General features: G+C 39.3%; 1 protein-coding gene across 3 annotated transcripts; it reads left to right on the forward strand.

Moving 5' to 3' along the window:
- The first annotated feature begins 4,503 nt into the window (after positions 1 to 4,503).
- On the forward strand, positions 4,504 to 20,852 carry fam135a (family with sequence similarity 135 member A). Of its 3 annotated transcripts, none has more exons than XM_053332922.1 (21): positions 4,504 to 4,734; positions 6,698 to 6,827; positions 8,320 to 8,399; positions 9,345 to 9,484; positions 9,640 to 9,710; positions 9,830 to 10,003; positions 10,250 to 10,376; positions 11,297 to 11,450; positions 12,022 to 12,099; positions 12,529 to 12,578; positions 13,922 to 14,080; positions 14,251 to 14,324; positions 14,483 to 14,637; positions 14,751 to 16,698; positions 16,804 to 16,964; positions 17,098 to 17,189; positions 17,422 to 17,519; positions 17,934 to 18,085; positions 18,169 to 18,279; positions 18,399 to 18,512; positions 19,729 to 20,852. In XM_053332922.1, the coding sequence occupies exons 2-21, from the start codon at positions 6,751 to 6,753 to the stop codon at positions 19,932 to 19,934; spliced, it is 4,221 nt and encodes a 1,406-aa protein (XP_053188897.1). In that variant the 5' UTR covers positions 4,504 to 4,734; positions 6,698 to 6,750; the 3' UTR covers positions 19,935 to 20,852. The 3 variants fall into 3 exon arrangements, with proteins under 3 accessions (XP_053188897.1, XP_053188898.1, XP_053188899.1); XM_053332923.1 differs by having other exon boundaries at positions 13,925 to 14,080; XM_053332924.1 differs by lacking the exons at positions 4,504 to 4,734; positions 6,698 to 6,827; positions 8,320 to 8,399; positions 9,345 to 9,484; positions 9,640 to 9,710 and having other exon boundaries at positions 9,865 to 10,003; positions 11,302 to 11,450.
- The last annotated feature ends 300 nt before the right edge of the window (positions 20,853 to 21,152 follow it).

The following is a 21,152-nucleotide window of genomic DNA, read 5'->3' on the forward strand; positions in this document are numbered from 1 at the left end:
GCAACCTTTTTAACAGTGCCTCTTCTCGCCAGCTCAGCAATGTGGAACTGGGACATGATGTAAAATCCTGAGGGTACAGGGACAGACAAAAAAAACAAAAAAACGTATCATGCTTTAGTTGCTATTGTATTACTTGATGAGTTTAACAGTTTAAATATACAGCAGCAAGTATTTATGCATAGTATTTTTAAAGTCCACCTCCACTCAAAAATGTATTTTGCTAATGGTTACTTTAGTTGGATATTTGTTTTTTTTATGTGCAGAATGATCTACAGTGTAAGAGTTTGACACTAAGTCTGTCTTCAGATTCATTCTCTGTGCTTGGCTTAAGTCTGAGTTGAAGACGTGCACATACAACATGATCTGTAGCATCGCAATTAGTTTGGAAGCTAATTGTGGTTTACAATCTGAATTACACAAGTGTGATGTGATAACTTTCTCAAGTACTGTACTTTACTGGAATAATCTATTTTATCCTACAGCTTTAGTTACTTTTCAGAGGGAAATTTGACATCATAGATAATAGAACACAGTTTTAAAATACTATATATTATTAAAGATGAAAACAGTGGTTTCCAACCTTTTTGGCTTTTGATGTTTTACAAAAAGCAGTGTGTTGTCAGCGGCACATTTCAGATGTCTGAGTTGCTAACAGCTTCACCAAATAGTGATTTTTCCCTCTAAACTTCTCACATGGTTTCATTTCAGTAAATGTTCAAATGATCCTATACCTCATTATCCATCCAGAAACTGAAAAATAGATTTGTGTATCAGAGCTTGTTTCTTCTTCTTCTTCTTCTTCTTCTTCTTCTTCTTCTTCTTCTTCTTCTTCTTCTTCTTCTTCTTCCCATTAATGATCTCACAAACTGTTTGGATTTATCCTGTGATCCTCTGGAGGGGCCCGACCCCTTGGTTGGGAACCACTGAACTAAACTAGCTAACTAGTTCACCTTCAACCCCAGCAATATAGTAACATGCTGTTTACACACTGATGCTTCAGTATTAATAACACAGTCATGCCATTTATAATAATATATTAATCAGATGGACCAAACCACTACTTTTAATGCAATACTTTAACTACATCAAGCTGATAATACGTATGTACTTTTACTTAAGTTGAATTCTTCATGCAGGACTTTTACGTCTATCAGTTTGTGTCCAGAATGACATTAGCATATTATTTTTATTTATTTTTCCTCAAGTAGACAGAATAATTTTAAAATTTTTTAACAAGATCATTTTACTTTTTATTGAAAAATCATATTGGACTTAAATTACTATTCAGAAGTATTTAAAAACAGGATATTTTATATATGTCTTAAAACATTTCTGGAGGGGATTGTTAAGTTTTTACTTTTACTTTTTGTGCAGGACTAATATGTAGTTCTTTTCTTCTATGAGCAGGGAAAATGTCAAGCAAATTAAAAAAAGCAATGATGGTTAGTTTTAGTGAGTCCACCTGGGAAACGATCCTCCCCAACGTTGATCAGAGGGCACATGTGCTGCTGCTCCATATGAATACCAACTTGAGATGAAAATCTCACAGCTGCAAGATGGAAACAGAAAGCAGCCCGTTAGTAGTCAGAGAGTGTGTGTGTGCTGTGGAGAGGGAATAAAAGCTCAGTGTTTGGAAAGCTGCACCACTGCCTTGAATAAATATTAGGCTATCTCTAACTGTTTGTGGTTTCCTCTTTAACACTTAAGCTCTACTTTTGCCTGTTTCACACATCTGGACAGGAAGTTAAAGTTCTTTATCAAGTTTGAGTAGGTGGTTCACATAGCCAGCGACTGATTACAGCATCCTGCATTTCTCCATTTGACAAGCAGGATGCCAGCATTGTAAGCATTGTTTTAAACACCTGACACCATTTAAATGCATGAATCAAGGTGGATCCTGTATAGTCATCTGATGCTTTGCCAGTATTGCAATTGATCAGTGTGTTTTACTCAGTAATTTCTATTTAGTTAAATCTATATCCATAGACACAACCCAGTGTTAGTGCTGCTAACCGAACCCACACATACATGTCATAAAATATGCATACAAGCAGCAGTACAGTATGTACAGGAAGACAAGAATAATGGAATGACTTGGAAAAGGTCTTGAAGCAATGTTCAGATAATAATTGCCTTAGATAAATGAATGCCAATTAGCAGAACTGTGAGCTATCATTAAGGTACTTGCAGCATGATACAGCTCATTTGAAATGTAAAAAAGAAAAAAAACTGCACAATTATTCAACATGTTAAGAAGAATATATGCTGCAGCACATGCCAACCACAGAGAAACCACTTCAACAAAAAGGAACAGCGGTCATAAATGGAAACTTACCAGCAGGGATGAGATTAACATATGGAGTATGCAGAGGACTGACTGATACTGTTAATAGGTATGCAAGCCCACATGACCCTCCTTTACAGCAACATTTGTGGACGTGAAGGCCTTCATTGTTGAAATGCTCACATTATTTTTTCAACCCTTGTCATTGTTATCTCACCATTTGCACCTACCATGAAGTGCATTAGACTACTTACCCTGAGAATGGAGCCCAGTGCAGAGATATTGTGGGATCACATAGCAGCAGCACAGTGAGTACAGAAGTATATTTCTGGAATGCAATCAGAAATCGTCAACCTTAACATGCATTACGATCGAGCAATTGTAATAATTTACATTGTGTCTGTCAGTGTTGAAGTCAAGCTGTCAGATTGTCGGTATCAGTTACATGACATATCATTCATACAGTCGCTCTTGAGTACATTTTTACCTTTTAGCTCCACCCATTTCATAGCTTGATCTGGAAAGATTTAAAAAAAACAAAAAAAAACACCTGCTGCTGGATGTTTCTTCAGATTGGTTTCCTGGAGAATACAAGCCCCCGGACAGTTGCTCCCTTAGCAGGAATGAAAATCTTCAGGTCATAGCAGTGAAGGGTCTCTTATAGGCTTGACTGTTGTCATTTATTTGAGGGAGTGAGTCAACAGTCTCCACAGTGTCAACTCTACATTCCAATGGAGTTCCTCTTCACCCATCTTAGATAAGTAATCCATGCTTCTTGAAGCATCCACTTACAGTAATACATCACATTTGCAGTTCTACATTCATGACTGTGAATTATATATAACACTAAATAAATTATCTGTGAAAAAGATAATGTAAACTTGTAGTGGTTTTATTTGCTCAGCACTACTACACACACATTCTCTGTGATCTCTATGGTTACACAGTAGTCAAAAAGCATTGTTTCCAGTGCAGTCCAAACTGAAAATCATTGCTGACTAAAAGGCAGTTCAAGATGTGTGCATGTCTGTATGTAGGCCAAGTGGCAGAAGGGAAAAAAAGGAGAAAAAAAGCAAAGTTCTCATCCCTTTTTTAAATGATAGGATTCGTATTTTGCATCACAATGATAATATGCAGAATCTATAAACTATATATTAATGATGATGTTTTTATAAAGTAGGAAGGTTTTATAATGAAAGCTGCGTCAAGAATTTGTAAATGTTCGTTCAGGGAAACAAGACATGAAAGTGCTGATCATATGTTCCTCCCCCACCATTTCCTCTTTGATTCTGTTTCATTTGTTTCAAGTGATAAAATGGCCACTAGCACAAACAAACCAAATGGTATTATCTGAACACTACTATCTGAAGTATCTCAGGTGATTATATTTTTCTTTCATAACAATGTTGTGTATGTTTGCACCCAATTTCTGATCAGAGAAAGTGTTATTTAATGTTTTGTGTCCTTCTGCTTGCTAGCAAGAACCAGCCAATATACACAAGAAGTGCATTTTTGCATGACTCTTGTTAATTGTATATAACAACCCTGTGAGGATATTAAAAGTACATATGAGGCATACAACAACGAAAGTTTTGCATCACCTATTATTAACCTACTTGCAGTAAATGTTTAAATTTGAGGATCATTTGGGCTGAGTCACCATTTTTAATTTTTTGAACACTCAAAATCCATGGCACTAAGATCTTTTTAGGCTATTCACAGGTATGCAAAATCAGATAGAAGTATGAAACAGAACAAAACACAAGGGATACACAGTAAAGCACAAGACAATATCATTTGACAAAGACATGCACAGCAACATTGCTAAACCCACCCTATAGACTTGACTGACCAACCATAGATCCTTAAACACGGTCCATATTTAAGTATTCTTAAGCACTTTGTAAGCCTATACTTTTAATAAATGAAATTCATAGCATTAAGATGTATATATTATTATATATAATTTAGGCTAATAACAATTCTAATACAAGAAATGGCAAATGAATGACACAATGAATGATTAGCAGTGTCATTTGTATTTTTTTTAATTATTATTACTATTATTATTATTATCGTTATTATTATTATTATGTACCCTACTCCTCTCAGCTGTGTTACACTTACAGGGAGCAGATTGGTATGTGGCGTCAGCTGCGCTTCTGGTATGTGCAGTAACGCACAGTTAAGTGCTCATAAGCGAGCAGCTCGGGCTGCTCTACAGATTTAGCTCTGTTAGCTCGATGGCTAGCAAACACCAGTATTCTGAGGGATATGTAGCCAGTCTGTCATTTGAAAGGTGTTTCCCAAGCAGCGTTAGCCAGACTAGGAAGTGAAACACTCCCGCGGAGTAGTGTTTTCTGTCAAGACCTCAGAGTGAAAGGACGACCAGAGACCAGAAATCGGAGCTAACGTTGGTTAGCCGCTAACGTTAGCTTGCCAGCGCAATGGTGAGTAGCGTTAGCTTGCCTGAGCTGCTAATGTTAGACCGGCGACAACTGTTCAGTGGGTGGCTAACATTACCGATAGCTAAGTGGCTATCAGGGCAGACTTTTTGCATCGTTGGTCGGTCCAAGAATGGTGTGGCTTTGTCGGACCGTTTCTGACCTTTAGTGGACCGTTAGCTAAATGTTAATTTGGTTGCTCCCCACCTGTAACCCACAGATGCCCCTGCTGAGATTGTCAGCTCCGCAGTTTGGGACCTTTATCACGTCACTCCAGTAAGAGCATCTAAACCGTGTAGCTTAGCTCAGCTCAAAGTTAAAAGCTGCTTCTTGACTGTAACAAGTGGAGGATTTATGCCCTTCTTTTTTGTAAAAGGGAAATCAGGCTAGACCGGTAAGGCCTTGTCAAGTTTAGTTAAATGTTTTGATTTCACTCTCTGATGTGGACTGTTTCCCTTAATTGTCTTAGGTGCCAGTTACATGTCCTTATTAGTCAATTTCTGGAGTGTTGGAAGGGAAACGCATGTCGCTTGATTTCAGCTTTAAAACAATTTTGATACTTATTTGTTGTAACGTTAGGCATAAACATACCTTTCAGCGGATATGTATTACATTGATTGGTTTATTAAGAGAAACATTTCGACAATCAACGAGTTCAACCCATGTTGACACCTCCTGCTATCCATATTAATAGCCGTTAGTGTTACACGGTGTTAACTCTTCAGGCAAAACTATTGGCCTAAGCCCAAACCTAACAGACCTGTTGCGTACAGTGTTGTGCAGTTTTGTGCTTACGGTTTGTGACAGAGCTGTTTGTATAAACATTTGCACATCTCTGCATATTCTAATGTTACATTTTACCATTTTCTCTTTCTCTTCCTTCCCATGCCATTACTGTAGAACTTGTAGCTTGGCTAGAAAGTTGGCTCAACAAAAAGGCAGCTGTCAATGATTTGATATGATTCTTATGACTGGATGCTTTGTCAAACTTGTGTCACAGTTATGGTAAAATGGGTCATGCACGGTTTCAAATAAAGGGATAAACAACTAACTGTGTCAGCAACAGGTAATTCAACAGTTGAGCAAATACCACTGTGTCCTTGTATGCCCTCAGTGCCGTGTTCAGTGTAGTTTCATTTTAACTGACAGCTTTTAAAGATCCCTTCTTCCTGGAAGGGACGCTATGTGGATATTAACATAACCTGCTACTATTTGCTCTACACCAGGCGCCTGTGTCGACCAGGTCAAATTCATGATGCCTTTTTGTGTCTCCATATTGGTTTTCACTGGCATGAGAACAATAGCATGTTGTCACCCAGTGGATGATTTATTCATTTCATACATGACTAATTTAAGGAGCGTCTGTATGGCAGTTATTGCCAATTTAATTTCCCCCCACTACAGCCACAAAGAAATAAACACTGTTTCTTAGATTAGGCTTATCTTGAGCTAAAAATGTTTGCATTTAATGACAAGGATGTCTATGTTTATTTCTAACATGGCCAATTGGTTGATATTATATTTCAGGCCTATTTTTGCATTGTTATTCTTAGCATTTTCCCAGTCATACTAATGCTATAACCAGCTGAGCTGTCAACCAATTAGGCCCACAACACTTGACTGTTCCTATGCTTAATGTAGACATGCCCTAGCAATAACTCCTTTTAAGAAGTTGACCATCACCCAAGTCTTACCTTAATTGTATTCTTGATCGTAAACTTAATCTTGTGATTGTGTGACCGCTGCCATTGGCTTCCCATTTTTTTTAAAGTCATGGGGTTTGGCAATGGCCTTGGAAGAATTAGTGGATTGCTTCCACACAGAAATGGTAGCCTAATTTTAGTGGAAAAAGTGTATTTTAATCAAATGGAAAGAAAGTTTAATACAAATCTGTTCACTTTAGCCAAGAGTTTTTTTTTTAGAAGGAGTCCAACATCTTAGGTTACTAATTTGATTACTTTGCCTTAAGGCCTACAGGTGTATCGCAGATGATGTAAGGCATTTCTGCCTGTAGAGACCACGATGACTGAAGTCCAGGCCACGGTGGAGTTTTCTGTGGAACTCCACAAGTTCTACAATGTGGACCTGTTCCAAAGGGGGTGAGTATTGTTTGATTTCCTCTACATTGCTTAAAAATCTCAACCTTTTCTGGCATGTGTTTCCAGCAGGTGACAATTCACTAATGCTTCAAAATAACATTTATTGTCAAGAATACATAACATACAAGTTTACCTTGCTAAGTAAGTCTATTTTAATGGTATGCTTTAAAGGGACTTGAATTAGCTTTTGTTAGCAGCAGAGGACCAGGATGGATTCTTTGTGTCCCAGCCAATCTGGGACAGTTGGCAATATCTTTGTAGAGCTTCAGGGGGCTCAACAATTGCTCATAGTACAGACAGCATTGATTCTTCTGAGCACTGTTTGATATACTGCCTTCAGTTGAACGATTCTCGGTTTCTATGTGATGATGATGAATTGCTCTCTTATTTGACACAATGAATGCATTGGATAAATAATCAAATGAAATGTGTGACTGGCCATTTTTTAAGTGCCCGGTAAAGAATGTAGACAATTAAGGAAATAAGTCAGAACTGCTGTGCTCAAGTATGGAGAAGAGCTTCTTTTCTGAGTCACTCAGTTTGAATTTGCATCTTAATGACTATAGTGTTGTAAAGTTAGCTTTACCAATATACTGTTTGTGTTTAAATTAAACTTAAACATCTGTGTCAGCATAGACAATGCAGTGGACAACAGACATTATGTAACTTTGACAGTAAGATAAGCATGTTTTTAGCAAAACTTTGTATGTTTGGGATATAGCGTATTAGGACTATTGCCCCACAGACAGAGCTTACAGTAATCATGGCAGACAGATAAATAACAGACAAGCAGTTGTTGTTGTTTTAAAGGCACTGAGCCCATGTTCCACTGTAGCATATTACACTGAATAAACTATGGAGCTGTAACTGAGTGACTTTGTTTCTCTTTAACAGGAAACAAGATATGGCCTAGATTGTCCCATTGAAGTAAAATAGTCACTTCCTGCTCCCAGATACAATTGGGGTTGTGACACTGTTATATATGGTGTCCAGTTACACTGGACCCAGTCAAATACATATGATTGCAATATCTTTCCTTTTCTCATATACTAAAGTTCTTATTGAGTTGTGTTGATGAATAAACTCAGGAAAACTGCTCCAACCAAAATACAATATTTGCCATGTTTCATTGAAAGCTGAGGAGGAAAAATGACTCATGGCTGTAACGGTAGTGGTCTTTAACATCTGGAAATTCTCTTAGCAGCAGCAGCAGCAGTGTAATGATACTTCACTGTGGTGCGATAAGACTTGTTCTCTGTGCTCATCAGTGCTTTAAGGGCTCAGGTTTACTGCATGATTGACTACAAAAGAAAGTGCTCATTATTCATTTATGAAAGGTGTAGTGTCATTTTACGAATAGAGGCACTTGTAGCTAACCTGCAGTTTGTTCCTTTCACCAAGCTTCCAATAATGTGTTGGACCGGACTAATAGGTCTAGTATTTCATACCTTTTGTTTATCTATTTAACAGAAAACACAATCTGCATTTTCAGGTTCTACCAGATTCGTGGCAGTCTGAAGGTGCCACCCCGAGTTCCACACAAAGTTGAGACCAGTCTACTCCACCCAGGAGGTAAATTCATTGTGTGCATTACCACTCATAAACTATATACACACCTTTTCTGCAGTTTGAATGGTTAGGTACCCTTCATGAATGCAATTGGTCAACCCTAAGCCTTGCATTTCACCCTGCATTCCTCCCTCCAAAGTTTCACTTACAGCTGACTAAGAACTCCCTCATCACTTAAGTTTAAATAACATTATCATCTAAATTCTGTTATATTTTAGTCATCTGCAGTATACCAAGTAACACACTGTTGCTTTCCTTGTCTGCTCGTAAATGCAGACGACACTCTAATTAATATAAAACAATTTACACTTGCTTGTTTTCTTGAATTTCATCTCAGGTCTGGGATATTGGTGCTGTTTCAGGGAAAATAGTTATTGCCAGAGCAGATTTGTTTAACTTATTGTTGTGTTGGCAGGGAGCTGGTAGGGCCCTGGCTTATCTCGCAGGCCACTCCTTGTTCCAGTATTTCTCTAAGGCTTTGTGCATATCCCTCATCCCCTCGCTTACAGGACTGCACTGCTGCTTTCACACAAAGCACCCAATTCCTTGTTTCATAAATAAACAGGATCAAGAGAATATGTTGTTCCAATGCTTTAATGTTTTATTTTCCATTTTTATGACTTTGTGAACCTTGCTCAAAAGCGTAGATGGAAAACTGCTATATTTGGCTTTTCAGTTCAGATTTGATAAGATAGACCTCTTAAAATAATTTGAGGCTCTGGTTATAAAAGATAAAACCTGTTTTTTTTATGGCTAATGTTTAATCTGTTATTTATAGTTTGATCTGAAAAATTCAGTTGGATTTCTGTTCATCGTAACAAGGCCTGGCATATAAATGGTTCTGTGCCTGATCACAGCATCAAATCATGTGTTTATAAAGACTGGCTACCATCACTGAAATGTTTTGTCCAGTAACACACTTTTAAGTACCGCCGTGTTTTTGTCTAGGCTCTGATCTGGCATTCCCTGCTTCAGTCCAAGATGACGTCATCTCCAGCAAAACTTTCCAAATCCTGTACAAGAATGAAGAGGTTGTCGTCAACGATGTCCTCCTCTTCAAAGTGATGATGCTGCTGGATGAGAAGAAGGTGGGTTTAAGAACGACAGATGGCGATTTAAGTAGGGAGCGTGTTGCCAATCCAAAATATTTGTTGTGTGTTAGTAAGTCATTAATGTCTTTCATATAGCTGCCTTATTTCTATGCACAAGTGCTGTTTTAAGTGTCTTTTTTTAATATCTCCAGGTGGAAGAGTCCCTCAATGACATAGATTTCCAGCTCTTCTTGGATTTATACTTCACAGATGGCGATTACTCGTAGGTGTTGATAGATTTGAACTGTGTCCACTTGAATCAGTGAACAGATATGTGCATCTCTTATGCATATTAAGCACTAATTCAAGTTCTGATGTGTCTTTCTTCTTTAATTTCCATAGGCCAGATGACCCAAGCTCTCTACAGAATATCAGTGGCCGCACACTTCGTTTGCACTTTAGCCTTCAGCGAGGCATCCACCAACACATCAATGTCATGTTTGACTACTTCCACCTTTCTGTCATCTCTGTAGCCATCCACGCCTCTCTGGTGGCACTTCATCAGCCCCTTATCAGGTCAGACAGCTACGTAACTCTAGAAACCTTATAGACACTCGGACACTTATATAAACACTTATTTGCACACAATGTAGTTATACATTCATAGATGCTGGAGCTCTTTCTTAAATCTCCATCATGTTGTTTACTATTGTTGTTTGCAGTAAGTTCCAACACAGACCTTTCTACTGACTTCACACACCAAATTTAACATTGAAGTTGAAGTACACTGAATTTTAACTTTCACTCCTTTTGCTTGCCTAGTTTTCCTCGACCAGTGAAAACCACATGGCTTAACCGCAATGCTCCAGCACAGAGCAAAGATTCAATCATCCCACCTCTGGAGAATGTGGTGTTTGGCAGCACTTATGTTAAGCAAGTCTCACCAGATGTAAGTAAAAACCCCTTTTCTATGAACAATAATATCTGTGGAAAATCTCTTTATAGATGCTACTAATCAACTTAAAGGCCTAAAAAGTTTGAAAGATGCCACCATTGCATTATTTTACAGAAGTTAAACCATATTACGTCATGTTAGATTAAATGCCTGATTAAATGACGGTAATGACTGTCATAAACTTAATGATACTGAAGATTTTTCCTTTTAATCAGGGACTAATAGAGCTGAAAAGATAAAAAAGAGTCTGGTGTTTATCATTTAATACCGGCTTTGATTATTACATGGACATGGTTGTGGACTTGGATAAGACGATTCTACACCTCAGGAAGAATGGTGTATTATATTCATTGCATCTGAGACATAGATGTCTCAGGCTGTTGACAGATAGGACAGAAAAAGTGAAAACTATCAGACCACTGTCACATTTGGCCAGGAGTAATTGGCCTCTCCTGACAGAGGAAGGTAGCCAACTAGAGCTGCCTCTAAAATGCAATAATGTGAATGTACCAAAGTTATTCAGGCAGAACAGAGGCAATACCCCATTACTAATAGCTCAGGAATAACAGATCATTGACCGCTTTCCATTTCACCACAGAAGCTGCTATAAAGCATTCCTATGTAAAAAAAAAAAAAAAAAAAAAAGTGCACACAGAAGAATTGTCAGGAAAGAGTAATGAGGCATACATCAGGCATTTTATGTAGAAGTATAATATAGGTATCCCCCTATAGAGTGTTTTTTAGAAAGATTTTAGGTGATTACGGAACATGTTGGTGAGTTTGTCTTTTTTTTCTCGTGGCAGTGGCTGTGAACCAGATGTTTACAAGTGTTAGAATGTCCAGGAGAGCAGTAATATTGTTTACAGAATTAAATCATCTATAGACTCTTCTCTGTGTCTCTCGTGATCCCTCAGGGCAGGACATTCCTGGTTTCTGACCACTGTCTGCAGCATGCCTTCAGTCTACACCACAACCTGTGCTCCAGTCTCCTGCTTGCCTACCAGGGCCTCTTTGGCTACTTCACCTCTGTCACCAAAGACTTGCCCTCCTCGCACCGTATGGAACTAGGTATACTGCACTGTAGCTTCACATCAACTCATTTCAAAGCATAGTGTGAACAACAGGTGCTTACATCTATTCTAGCCTAGCCTTATGTTGCCATTTCTGTTGATATAAGTGAACCATTGAATATCATTGAAAAGTGTGCTGCAACCCAACTGCACTGAAATGTTATACAATTCATTCTGATTCTTTTTCTTTTTTAAATTTGTGTGGATTTTTTTGTCTTTTTCAGCATTGGTGTTTGTGTTGCTTATTATAAGTTTGTGTTTATTTCACCTGATCCCTACTCATTAACATATTCTACCCTTTAAACAGACTACGCACCCAGGAATTCACCGAGTTGATTTAGGAATTTAACTGTGATTGACTAATATAAAGAATTATAAAAGTTAGAGTTTTCATACTGTCATTCTTTAGATGTCTCCTAACCCCTAGACTAAAACCAAATCATAACAGCTCCCAAACATGACTAACCATTATGATCAAACCTAATACAGACAAGTGAACATATATTAACCCATCCCAAAGGACCAAGTAATAAAAAGGTTAAACATGCCTATATGTGCAATCTTACTAGCCAAGCCCAGCATGCAAGTCCTTTATGAGAGAGTACTCAGAAGACCCTATCCCCGAAGTCAAAGGCACGTCTACATAGGTATGTCCTGACCCGTACAGCAACTCAAATCAGCCTTTTTCTCCCTTTTACTCTTCACTCGAAATTCCTTCTTGTTGAAAACACTATTTCCTCTCTATGCCACACTGTCCAGAGACAATTTATATACATAAAATGCTATCATGCTCATCTTTTACCTCCTGTGCATTCTCAGCCTTTCTTTCCATCTTTTAAATTAGGACTTGGTCAAAGAGTCTCACAACACAGTGGTACTGTAGAGTTTGTACACTGTCTCTGGTCTTTTCAAATAAATGTTACTGAAAAGTACTTCTTGACACTATCAGTGCTGTCTGACACCACTTTCCTTATTCAGCCTTTATTTCAGGTTCTTCTAACATCCTTCTTTATAATCATTTAATAAATAAAAAATAAAAAGTTAATCGTGTTAACACTGCTCCTCTGCATCCTCAGAACAACTCGACTTAGAGGCCCGTCTTGCTGAGTTATCGGAACAAGTTAAGGTGAGACCTATTGGGCACTGCTATTGTCTGTCTCTGATGATTGGTGTTTTGTAGGCAATGATGTAAAACGTTTATAGGAAGCAACAAGGCTGGCATGCCATCAAATTGGTGCTTAGTTTGTGTGACAGGAGGAGGTTAAGAGGAAATGTGGCAGAGGGCCATGTAGAAATTGTTTGCAGAGAGAAATTTTTTGAATTAATGTGTCAAGTCTGACTCTTGGGCATGAGTGTGAAATCTTGATTTACTGGAGGTTGTCAGTCTTTTTTTTAGAAAAGGAAAAAAAAGATAGAAGTAGATGGGAGATTGACTGGGGATTTTGTGGGCTCAACATTTTTCGGTGATGCTATTGTTTTAATTTTTGACAGTTTATTTTCTAGGATGGAAACAATTGGTACCATACATGCTAACTGGGTCTGTTGCTAAATGTAAGAAACATATGAACATTGTTTGTATTGCATCAAGGGATATAATATGAGTTGATAGCCATTGATACTGCATTGCACAGAGAGCTCAGCTGGAGTCAATAATGAGTACTACTTGTCAGGTGACTCGAGGAGTGTCAGCAAGTTATGGAGAAGATTTGCTTCTGAATCCTCTGTGCTGTTAGAGCATTTATGAGCAGATTGGCAAGCATCCAGGCGTTGTTTTTGGTTACGAAGATGTTGTTTTAAAACTAGTCTCTGAAAGCATCTTGTAATTGTGTAGGTGGTAACCAGGCTTTTGTGGTTGAGTCCTTGAATCCTGATAGGTTGGCGCTCTTTAGATTGGAAGTGATAGGCAATATTTTGCAGAGCTGGGGAATGATAGGAATTTCTGTAGATGATGGCGGCAGATTATGCAGGTCAAGTGCCTCCTCTGCTCTTCAGCGTATTGCACTTTGTTTCCAAATATAGTGTTTCAAATGACACATCCAAGGGCAGAAAAGATTTTAAATTATGTCAGAGACTTTATGGATTTCTCTGCTTTATGATTTATCTGTCAGTATTGCAAAAGGTGACAGTGAAGAAGCAAAATGTCCTACTTGTCATTGCTGAAGTATTTACTGTTAGAGAAACCTGTGGAAACTAAGCCTTACAGTATGCTAATGCTCTTTATGCTTCAAAGGTCTATGATGCTTATTCATTTTTTGTTGGCCGAGTCACAACTGACCTGAGGAGAGAAAAATTAAACTTATCTGAGATTAATTAATTGACAATTAAGACATTTTTACTATCTATTTTACTTATTGTAAAGCAATGTCCTCTCTTTCATAGAACATTATACCATTGTTCATTATGCTTATGTTAAGGAAATAGGCTCACATGTGCCCTCTGGTGGATGACTACTGTGTCTTTTACCTACAGCAGAAAGCAGAGTCCCCTGACGAGTTGGCAGAACTAGTGAATATGAACCTGGCTCAGCTGTGCTCTCTGCTTATGGCCCTCTGGGGGCAGTTTCTAGAGGTAGTGTCCCTGCAGGAGCATGTTGCTGCCCTTCTAGCAATGGAGCACCATACACTAAGAGTGAGTCCCAACCTCTTAAATCATCTGCACATTTAAATATCAGACTCGTCATCTTTGAATGGTGATAACCCTTTTCTTTTCTCTGAATTACTCTAAATTATGGGAAAGTATTGACTGAACCTTGCTTGTATAGTCTGAATACTCTGAATAATAATGTGGTGTTATTTCAGGTTAGGCGGTTTGCTGAAGCTTTCTTTTGCCTTGAACATCCGAGACAATCTGCTCTGGCGTATCAAGAGTTGCAGTAAGTTGCGGTGGCATGTTGATGATTGTGAAACATAGTGTTGCTTTATCAAGCCTGTGCCAGCACTGACTTGTTTGAAATACTATGCCCTAAGTCTGGAAAACCCTGACACCTTTTTTTTCTCTGACTCTCTCTGTCTCATTTCCTCTGTTCATCAGTGCTCACAGTCACCAGCAGATGACTAATGCTATCAAAAGCTCCAGCTACTTTCTGTCTTTGCCTCCACTTCCAGTGGAATGTGCTGACCTGGATGGTGATGTTAGCTCCTTGCCAATCATCTTTGAGGATAGATACCTGGATTCCATCACTGAAGGTCAGTAACACAGTGATGCTGTTCAACTGGACTGGAGGCTCACTGACAAGTTTATATAACAACTATGTTTTGTTTTTTGCCTATTTTATGTTCAACCTGGTGTGACTCTAAAGATCGTGATGGACCCTGGCTGGGCATGCACAATACAAGAACTGGTTCAGTGTCCAGTAAAACTGACAAGCTTAACTCCAAGGACTGCGGGGCAGCAGCCAGCCCCTTGCCTGAGTCTCGGTGTGCTCCTACAGAGAACACTTGGCCAGACAGCTATGATCCACCACCTAAGTCCAAAGGCAAGTCGGTTAAACTGAAGAAAAATTCAAAGACTGACAACTCCAAGAAGCTGATTAGACAGGGCTCCAAGGACTCTGTAGTTTTGGTGGGCTATAAGAACCTCAAAGCTCCTTATGGGGATCCCAGCACAAAGTACAAAGAGGGGGAAGCCCCCCTAAACCAAGAGGAGGAACAAGCCTTGCAGGGCTACTCAAGTAGTCATTCAAGGACTAATACCAATTCTGTTTTTGAACCTGGTGCCACATCAGCACATTGTGGAAACAGTGTTGTTGATTCTGTTGGAGATGACAATATAACTACTGCTGCTTGTCAAAAAGGTTTCTTCAAAAATCCTACAAACTTGGATGCACAGAATAATCCTCAGGCAGGTACTGGGGCTGTCGCTACATGCAACCAACCACTTAACAAAGATGAGCAAGCTGACCATTGTGGCCGAAAGCTGCCACAGTGGCCTGCTGGCCTTAAGCAAATTGAGGTGAAACCAAGTCACAAAGACCCATACCAAGGGGACAAAGTTACAGTTCTTCTACCGTGTCGGACTGATGGAGCTCTTAGCAGTAATATTCCCGAGATTACCCAGACAAGCCTCTGTGACTCAAGACAATCTGTGGTGGACTCTATGTTTGAGAGATCTGGTAAAGAGGCAGCACAGCGTAGCCAGTCTTGTCTGGTGTCAGTACAGGTAAAAAGTGATTGTATCAGGCTGCCAGATGGAGGAGCCCCCAGTGCCTCTTCCCGTCTCTCAGACTCAGGCATTGAGAGTGAGCCCAGCTCCTTTGCCACTCAACTCGTTCCCGGACCACAGACCTGTGCGGGGCTAGGTGTAGCTGAATCAACTGTCGCTGCTCCACAGCCGGACAGGCCCCTCCTGAGTCCTGCACCAAGGCCTGTTCAACCAAGTTCAGTGCAAAAGCTCAGTGGTGCAGCAGAAATTCTTTACGCAGAAAGTACCAGTGCTGTCAGTGGAGTTCAATCATCTCTTACTTCCATCAACTCCTTGCCCTCAGATGATGAAGGCGAGGGTTCCTCAAGGGGCTCTAGTGGGGCTGAAGTCCGTGGTCGGAAGTCCAGTGTATTGGTGCAGGAGCAGAGTGTAGTTTTTTCTGGGGATATCACTAAAAGATCAGCCATTGATGTGGCCTGCACCCCAGATTCTGCGACAGTTGATTCCCTTCTTATAAAACCGGCCCTAGACTTGGAAACAGACCCCAAGTTGATAGGTATTTCTGAAGGCGGACTAGAGGGAGCATCTGGCCCTGGTGCCAGTAAAGAATCCCGAAGTGAACCCCACACTGCCTGCCCTTCCAGTAACTCTGCCACCAGTAGCACTGACCTGGTAAAACGTGGGATGGTAGAAAACTATTTTGGCTCCTGTTCTAGCACAGACGTGTCTGAGATCAGTCCTGTAGAAACATCTGCTATCACACTGGGAATCCAGACAGGACCTCCAGTTGAGGAGGATGAGGATGAGACCGAGCATGAGATGATCGAGAATGGTTACTATGAGGAAGGAGATGGCTACACCTTTGTGAATGGTGTTGCTGATGAGGAGCGAATCGGAGACGCAGCTGCTCAGGAGACATGTCTTCTGTTCGAACAGCTTGGAATCGGCTACCTCCCCGAAACCAAGGATTTATCAAAAGCTCCAATCTGCTCCAATCTAGCCTCCAGCAGTGCTGAGTACAGTTTGGGAAGGCCCCCCTGTCCCTCAGCCTCCCATTCCTCCAGCCTGCGGTGGTATGAATGTGTACCCACACCACAGATGAAAGCGTGAGTCATCCTGCATAAATTTCCTCATGTCCCACTTTATGTTATTTTGTCTCACACGTTATAAATTAATATTCACCAATGTATTTAATTATACATATTATACAGGTTCATCAAGGCCAAGGAAGAAATGAAACAGCTAAGGTTACCTGGCTTCTTGTACAGTGAAGTGCCGGAACTGGCATCCACTGTGCCCTACTTCAGCTTGGAGGAAGATGAAAGCTGTGAAGAAGGCATCCATCTCATCGTCTGCGTCCATGGCCTGGACGGTATGACAACTCGTCATTGGGAATATATTTGTCTATTTGAGTCTGTGTGTGTGTGTGTGCGAGTGTGGGGGGGGGGTACATTTGTGTGTGTTATAAATACATTGCTCTTATTTTACTCCCTTGATTGCTGCAGGCAACAGCGCAGATCTGAGACTTGTGAAGACTTACTTGGAGCTTGGACTGCCTGGTGCTCGTATAGATTTCCTCATGTCCGAGAGGAACCAGGTGATTGGATAAACACACACACTGCTGTCTAATATCAATATTAAATACATTACCCACTGAAGTGACCTGGAAAAATCTATACTTGCTGTTGGGATCAGTGTCAATTAGAACAAGTCCTTGAGCCTGGTCATGATCAGCAGTTCAAAGCTGTGCAGCCACCTAGGCTGAAACGCCTATCAAGCATCCTAAAACATAGTATGATCTTCTAATGTAATGCTCTTTTCATCCACAGAATGACACATTTGCTGACTTTGAGTCAATGACAGATCGTCTGCTGGATGAAATAGTCCAGTACATCCAAATATACAACCTCACAGTGTCAAAGATAAGGTAAGAAGCACCCTAATGTATTTTTTGTTTTTAAGTCTTCAGTTTTACTCCACTTGAGGTTACATTAATGATTTATCATGTCGCTTCAGCAGTAAGACATGATAACCATCTGTGTCATATTTTATTTACACTGAAGAGGTACTGCAGTTTGTAGTCATTCACTGTTAACTATATGTGTTCTCCAAAGCACAGTAAATGTTACCTTAGTAACTAATTACAGTTTTCATAAGACAGCCATGTATGTTTTTAAAGCCCACTTTATCACTGAGATTGGTAAGGCAAAGGCTCCTGGGTTTTTTTTATACACTTACAGTATGCCAGTGACAATGTTGCATTTGTGTGTTATTGTTAATTTATTGCAACTGTTGTTTGATGTCTCTTTAGTCTCCAAACCTCTGTAATCTTCTTTTGCAGCTTTGTGGGTCATTCGTTGGGGAACCTTATAGTTCGCTCAGTACTGACCAGACCCAGGTTTAAATGTTACCTGAGCAGGCTGCACACCTTCCTTTCCCTCTCTGGACCTCACCTTGGCACACTGTACAACAGCTCTGCTCTGGTCAACACAGGTTAGTGTCCTAACATTTACCTGATGCTGATGTTGTTGGTTGCTGTTAGATCATATTAAATAACAATTGAACTTTGTTCCTAGGTCTTTGGTTCATGCAGAAGTGGAAAAAATCAGGGTCACTCCTTCAGCTGACCTGTCGTGATCACTCTGATCCTCGTCAAACCTTTCTGTACAAACTCAGCAAGAAATCTGGTAAGCTTTGCTGTTTGTTTGTTTGTTTGTTTGTTTTGCTACTGCTGTTTTTGGATTTAGACTGTACGTGTGGAATATGAGATTATAAAGATAACTTCTGTGTTGATCTGGTTTTGAAGGTCTGCAGTTTTTCAAGAATGTGGTGCTTGTGGGATCGCTGCAGGATCGCTACGTCCCCTATCATTCTGCTCGAATAGAGATGTGCAAAACTGCATTAAAGGACAAACAGACAGGTAAGCTAACGCAAGATTAAAAGAGCTATAAAAGAGGTCTAGGGCCTCAACAGATGCACTGGATAGAGCAGGCGAACACTATGGCAGTGTGACTTCGATTAGAAAATCACGAGGCAGAGCTTCAGGTTTATGTGGCGTTAATTGAAGAAAGTGTGGTTCTGTGAAAAACAATATAAAAGTACAATATATATTATTTACCAAATGAAAACATACATGAAACTAAGGTTACATGCAAGGCATATAAATGAAAATGCATTTCAATTAAGTAGAAAACTCCTTTACATCAAAAACCAGATTATCAGCAAAGGAGAAATATCAATTGCGCAAACAATGTAAAATGAGGAGCACATGTCTAGCTTACATGGCTAATGTAGCAAATTCACTGTAACTCAATTACTGTTACTGAATCTCCAGCAGATACAGATACAGGTACACACACTTCCCCAAACAGAAGAAACCCACACAGCTCCACAGAGCTTCTCAGCAGACAGACTGATCAGACTTTACACTCCAGATACTCCTGCACCTCTTAAAGGGCTGGTAACGGCACACATTCAGTGAAATTAACACTTCTGAAATTAGGCTTTCCTATAAGAGCGGTTTGAATTTTCTTACCCTCTCACTTGGTTTGACTTTCATAGTTGGTGACTCACATATGTGTATTCAGTCTGGTTGGCACACTGATGTAATGTCTTGCCAGGACAAGATGTTCTTCGTAAATGCAGGTGGTGTTCAAATTTTAAATTGGAGAAGAACATGAAAGCAGAACTAGTGCTGTCCTAAAGGCTCTGACACACTTAACTGCAGTCCAATGTTAAGGCTGAGTTTCACCCTTATTAGTTCAGTGTTTTGGGTTTTTTTTTGCGAACTACAGTGCAGTCTGTAAGTTTTTGGGCAATGTCAAATATTTAGTGTGGTGCTGTTATTTAAGGGCAACTGGGAGTCGCCTTCATTCACTTCTTTTATCTGTTCTGCTTTATTTTGCTGCTTCTTACATCTGTGTCTTCTCAGTTATTTCCTTATGTTCTCCATTTCCTTCTATAACAGATCTGGGGGGGGGGGTTTAGATACAAGGCAACAAAGACTAAATGGGGATTGCCTAATTTGCAAACTAAATCATATGCCATTAGAATAATTTGAAAGATGCCCATATAACATAACAATTCTTCAGTCACCAAATGGAATAACCAGACTGTTTGACTCTTGTCTTTACCAGGTCCCGTGTATGCTGAGATGATTGAGAATTTGCTGCTGCCAGTACTTCAGAACAAAGACTGTAATCTAGTGCGATATGATGTCATTCACGCCCTGCCCAACACAGCCAATTCTCTTATCGGCCGGGCTGCCCACATTGCCGTCCTTGATTCTGAGATCTTCCTGGAGAAGTTCTTCCTTGTTGCAGGCCTCAAGTTCTTTCAGTAGAACTGCAGAAGAATCAAACACATGGACGAGAGGAATGTGGAGCTAATACCTCATTGCATCTAAACCTTATTTCTAATTACAATATCTGGATTATCACGTAGTTTTTAAATACTTCTATTTACTTTTCAAAAACATGAGCAAAGTCACAAATCCTTTTGCTTTATGTTGTTCATATTGGAATCGCGGTGGATATGGATATCGACATTTTTATTTTTCTACTGCCATTTTTTTTTAAACACTAATTTTTTTTTGTGTTTGGGAAATCAGTAACCCCCATTATATATGCTATATTTTCAGTGTTATTTATGTGTTATGTTTCTATTTGTATTTTTCTCCAAGTTTTTAAATTAATTTTAGATGCTGAACTGGAAATGTAGCTGCTACAAAGAAAAATGGCAAGTCAAGTCTGCACATACTGTTGTCACCATTGCAAATGTTTTTCCACCAATTTTCACTGCATTAATTTGCACCACGACTACATTTTACAAGCTTTTGTACTGAAAATGGTCATTTGTACAAGTTACTTTTTTATCAACTATTTTCCATCATTTTTAAAGGCAAAGATTGCATTTGAAATAGGATTGTTGTTCAGACTCTGCATCCTTGGCTTCGTTCTTAATACATTATGCTGTTCTTTGCCATTGCAGCATTCTGCACAACATTTACCCAGCCTGGTGTTGGGATAATAAAGCTTTGCCTACAACATGACAGCATTTTATTACAGGGGTTTTGAGCAATGATCACAATTCAGCAAAAGCACACGTTGGTAATATGAACTTGTTTTATTTTGAAAGTATTTAGTTGGTATCATTTGGTGATTATTTATGTGTTTCAACTGGAAAGTATTGCTTGGAATTAAAAAAAAATGTTTATGACAATTGTTTATATACCATTATACTATACCATTAAATATGCATATTATGAAACTTGTTTACTGACTTTCTTTAATCATTAATTCATAGTTATGTTACATCTGATCTTATGATTTTGCACATTAAAACAGAATGTTTAATGTGCATGTGATTTCATGTCACCTACAAGTATAAACTTTGCTGACAAAATATGACTGAATGAGATGTTCCTTGAGATTGTGGAGTTTATTTTTATTTGAATGAGCTAATCCAGTTTTTCATGTTGCAAATTTTAAGATGTACTTGTCTTGCATCAAATTGCCCTGCAGATGGCAGTGTCATCACAGTAAGATACTCTGTGTTCTTT

The sequence above is a fragment of the Scomber japonicus genome, chromosome 14 (assembly GCF_027409825.1).
Source record: "Scomber japonicus isolate fScoJap1 chromosome 14, fScoJap1.pri, whole genome shotgun sequence".
In the NCBI taxonomy this organism is placed as follows: domain Eukaryota; kingdom Metazoa; phylum Chordata; class Actinopteri; order Scombriformes; family Scombridae; genus Scomber; species Scomber japonicus.

Bases quoted from the DNA above. Each gene is read 5' to 3' on its own strand.
- fam135a (XM_053332922.1), top strand. From the start codon at position 6,751: ATGACTGAAGTCCAGGCCACGGTGGAGTTTTCTGTGGAACTCCACAAG. The intron at 8,400-9,344 runs GTAAATTCATTG...GTTTTTGTCTAG, and splicing joins CAGTCTACTCCACCCAGGAG to GCTCTGATCTGGCATTCCCT. The intron at 10,004-10,249 runs GTCAGACAGCTA...TTGCTTGCCTAG, and splicing joins CTTCATCAGCCCCTTATCAG to TTTTCCTCGACCAGTGAAAA.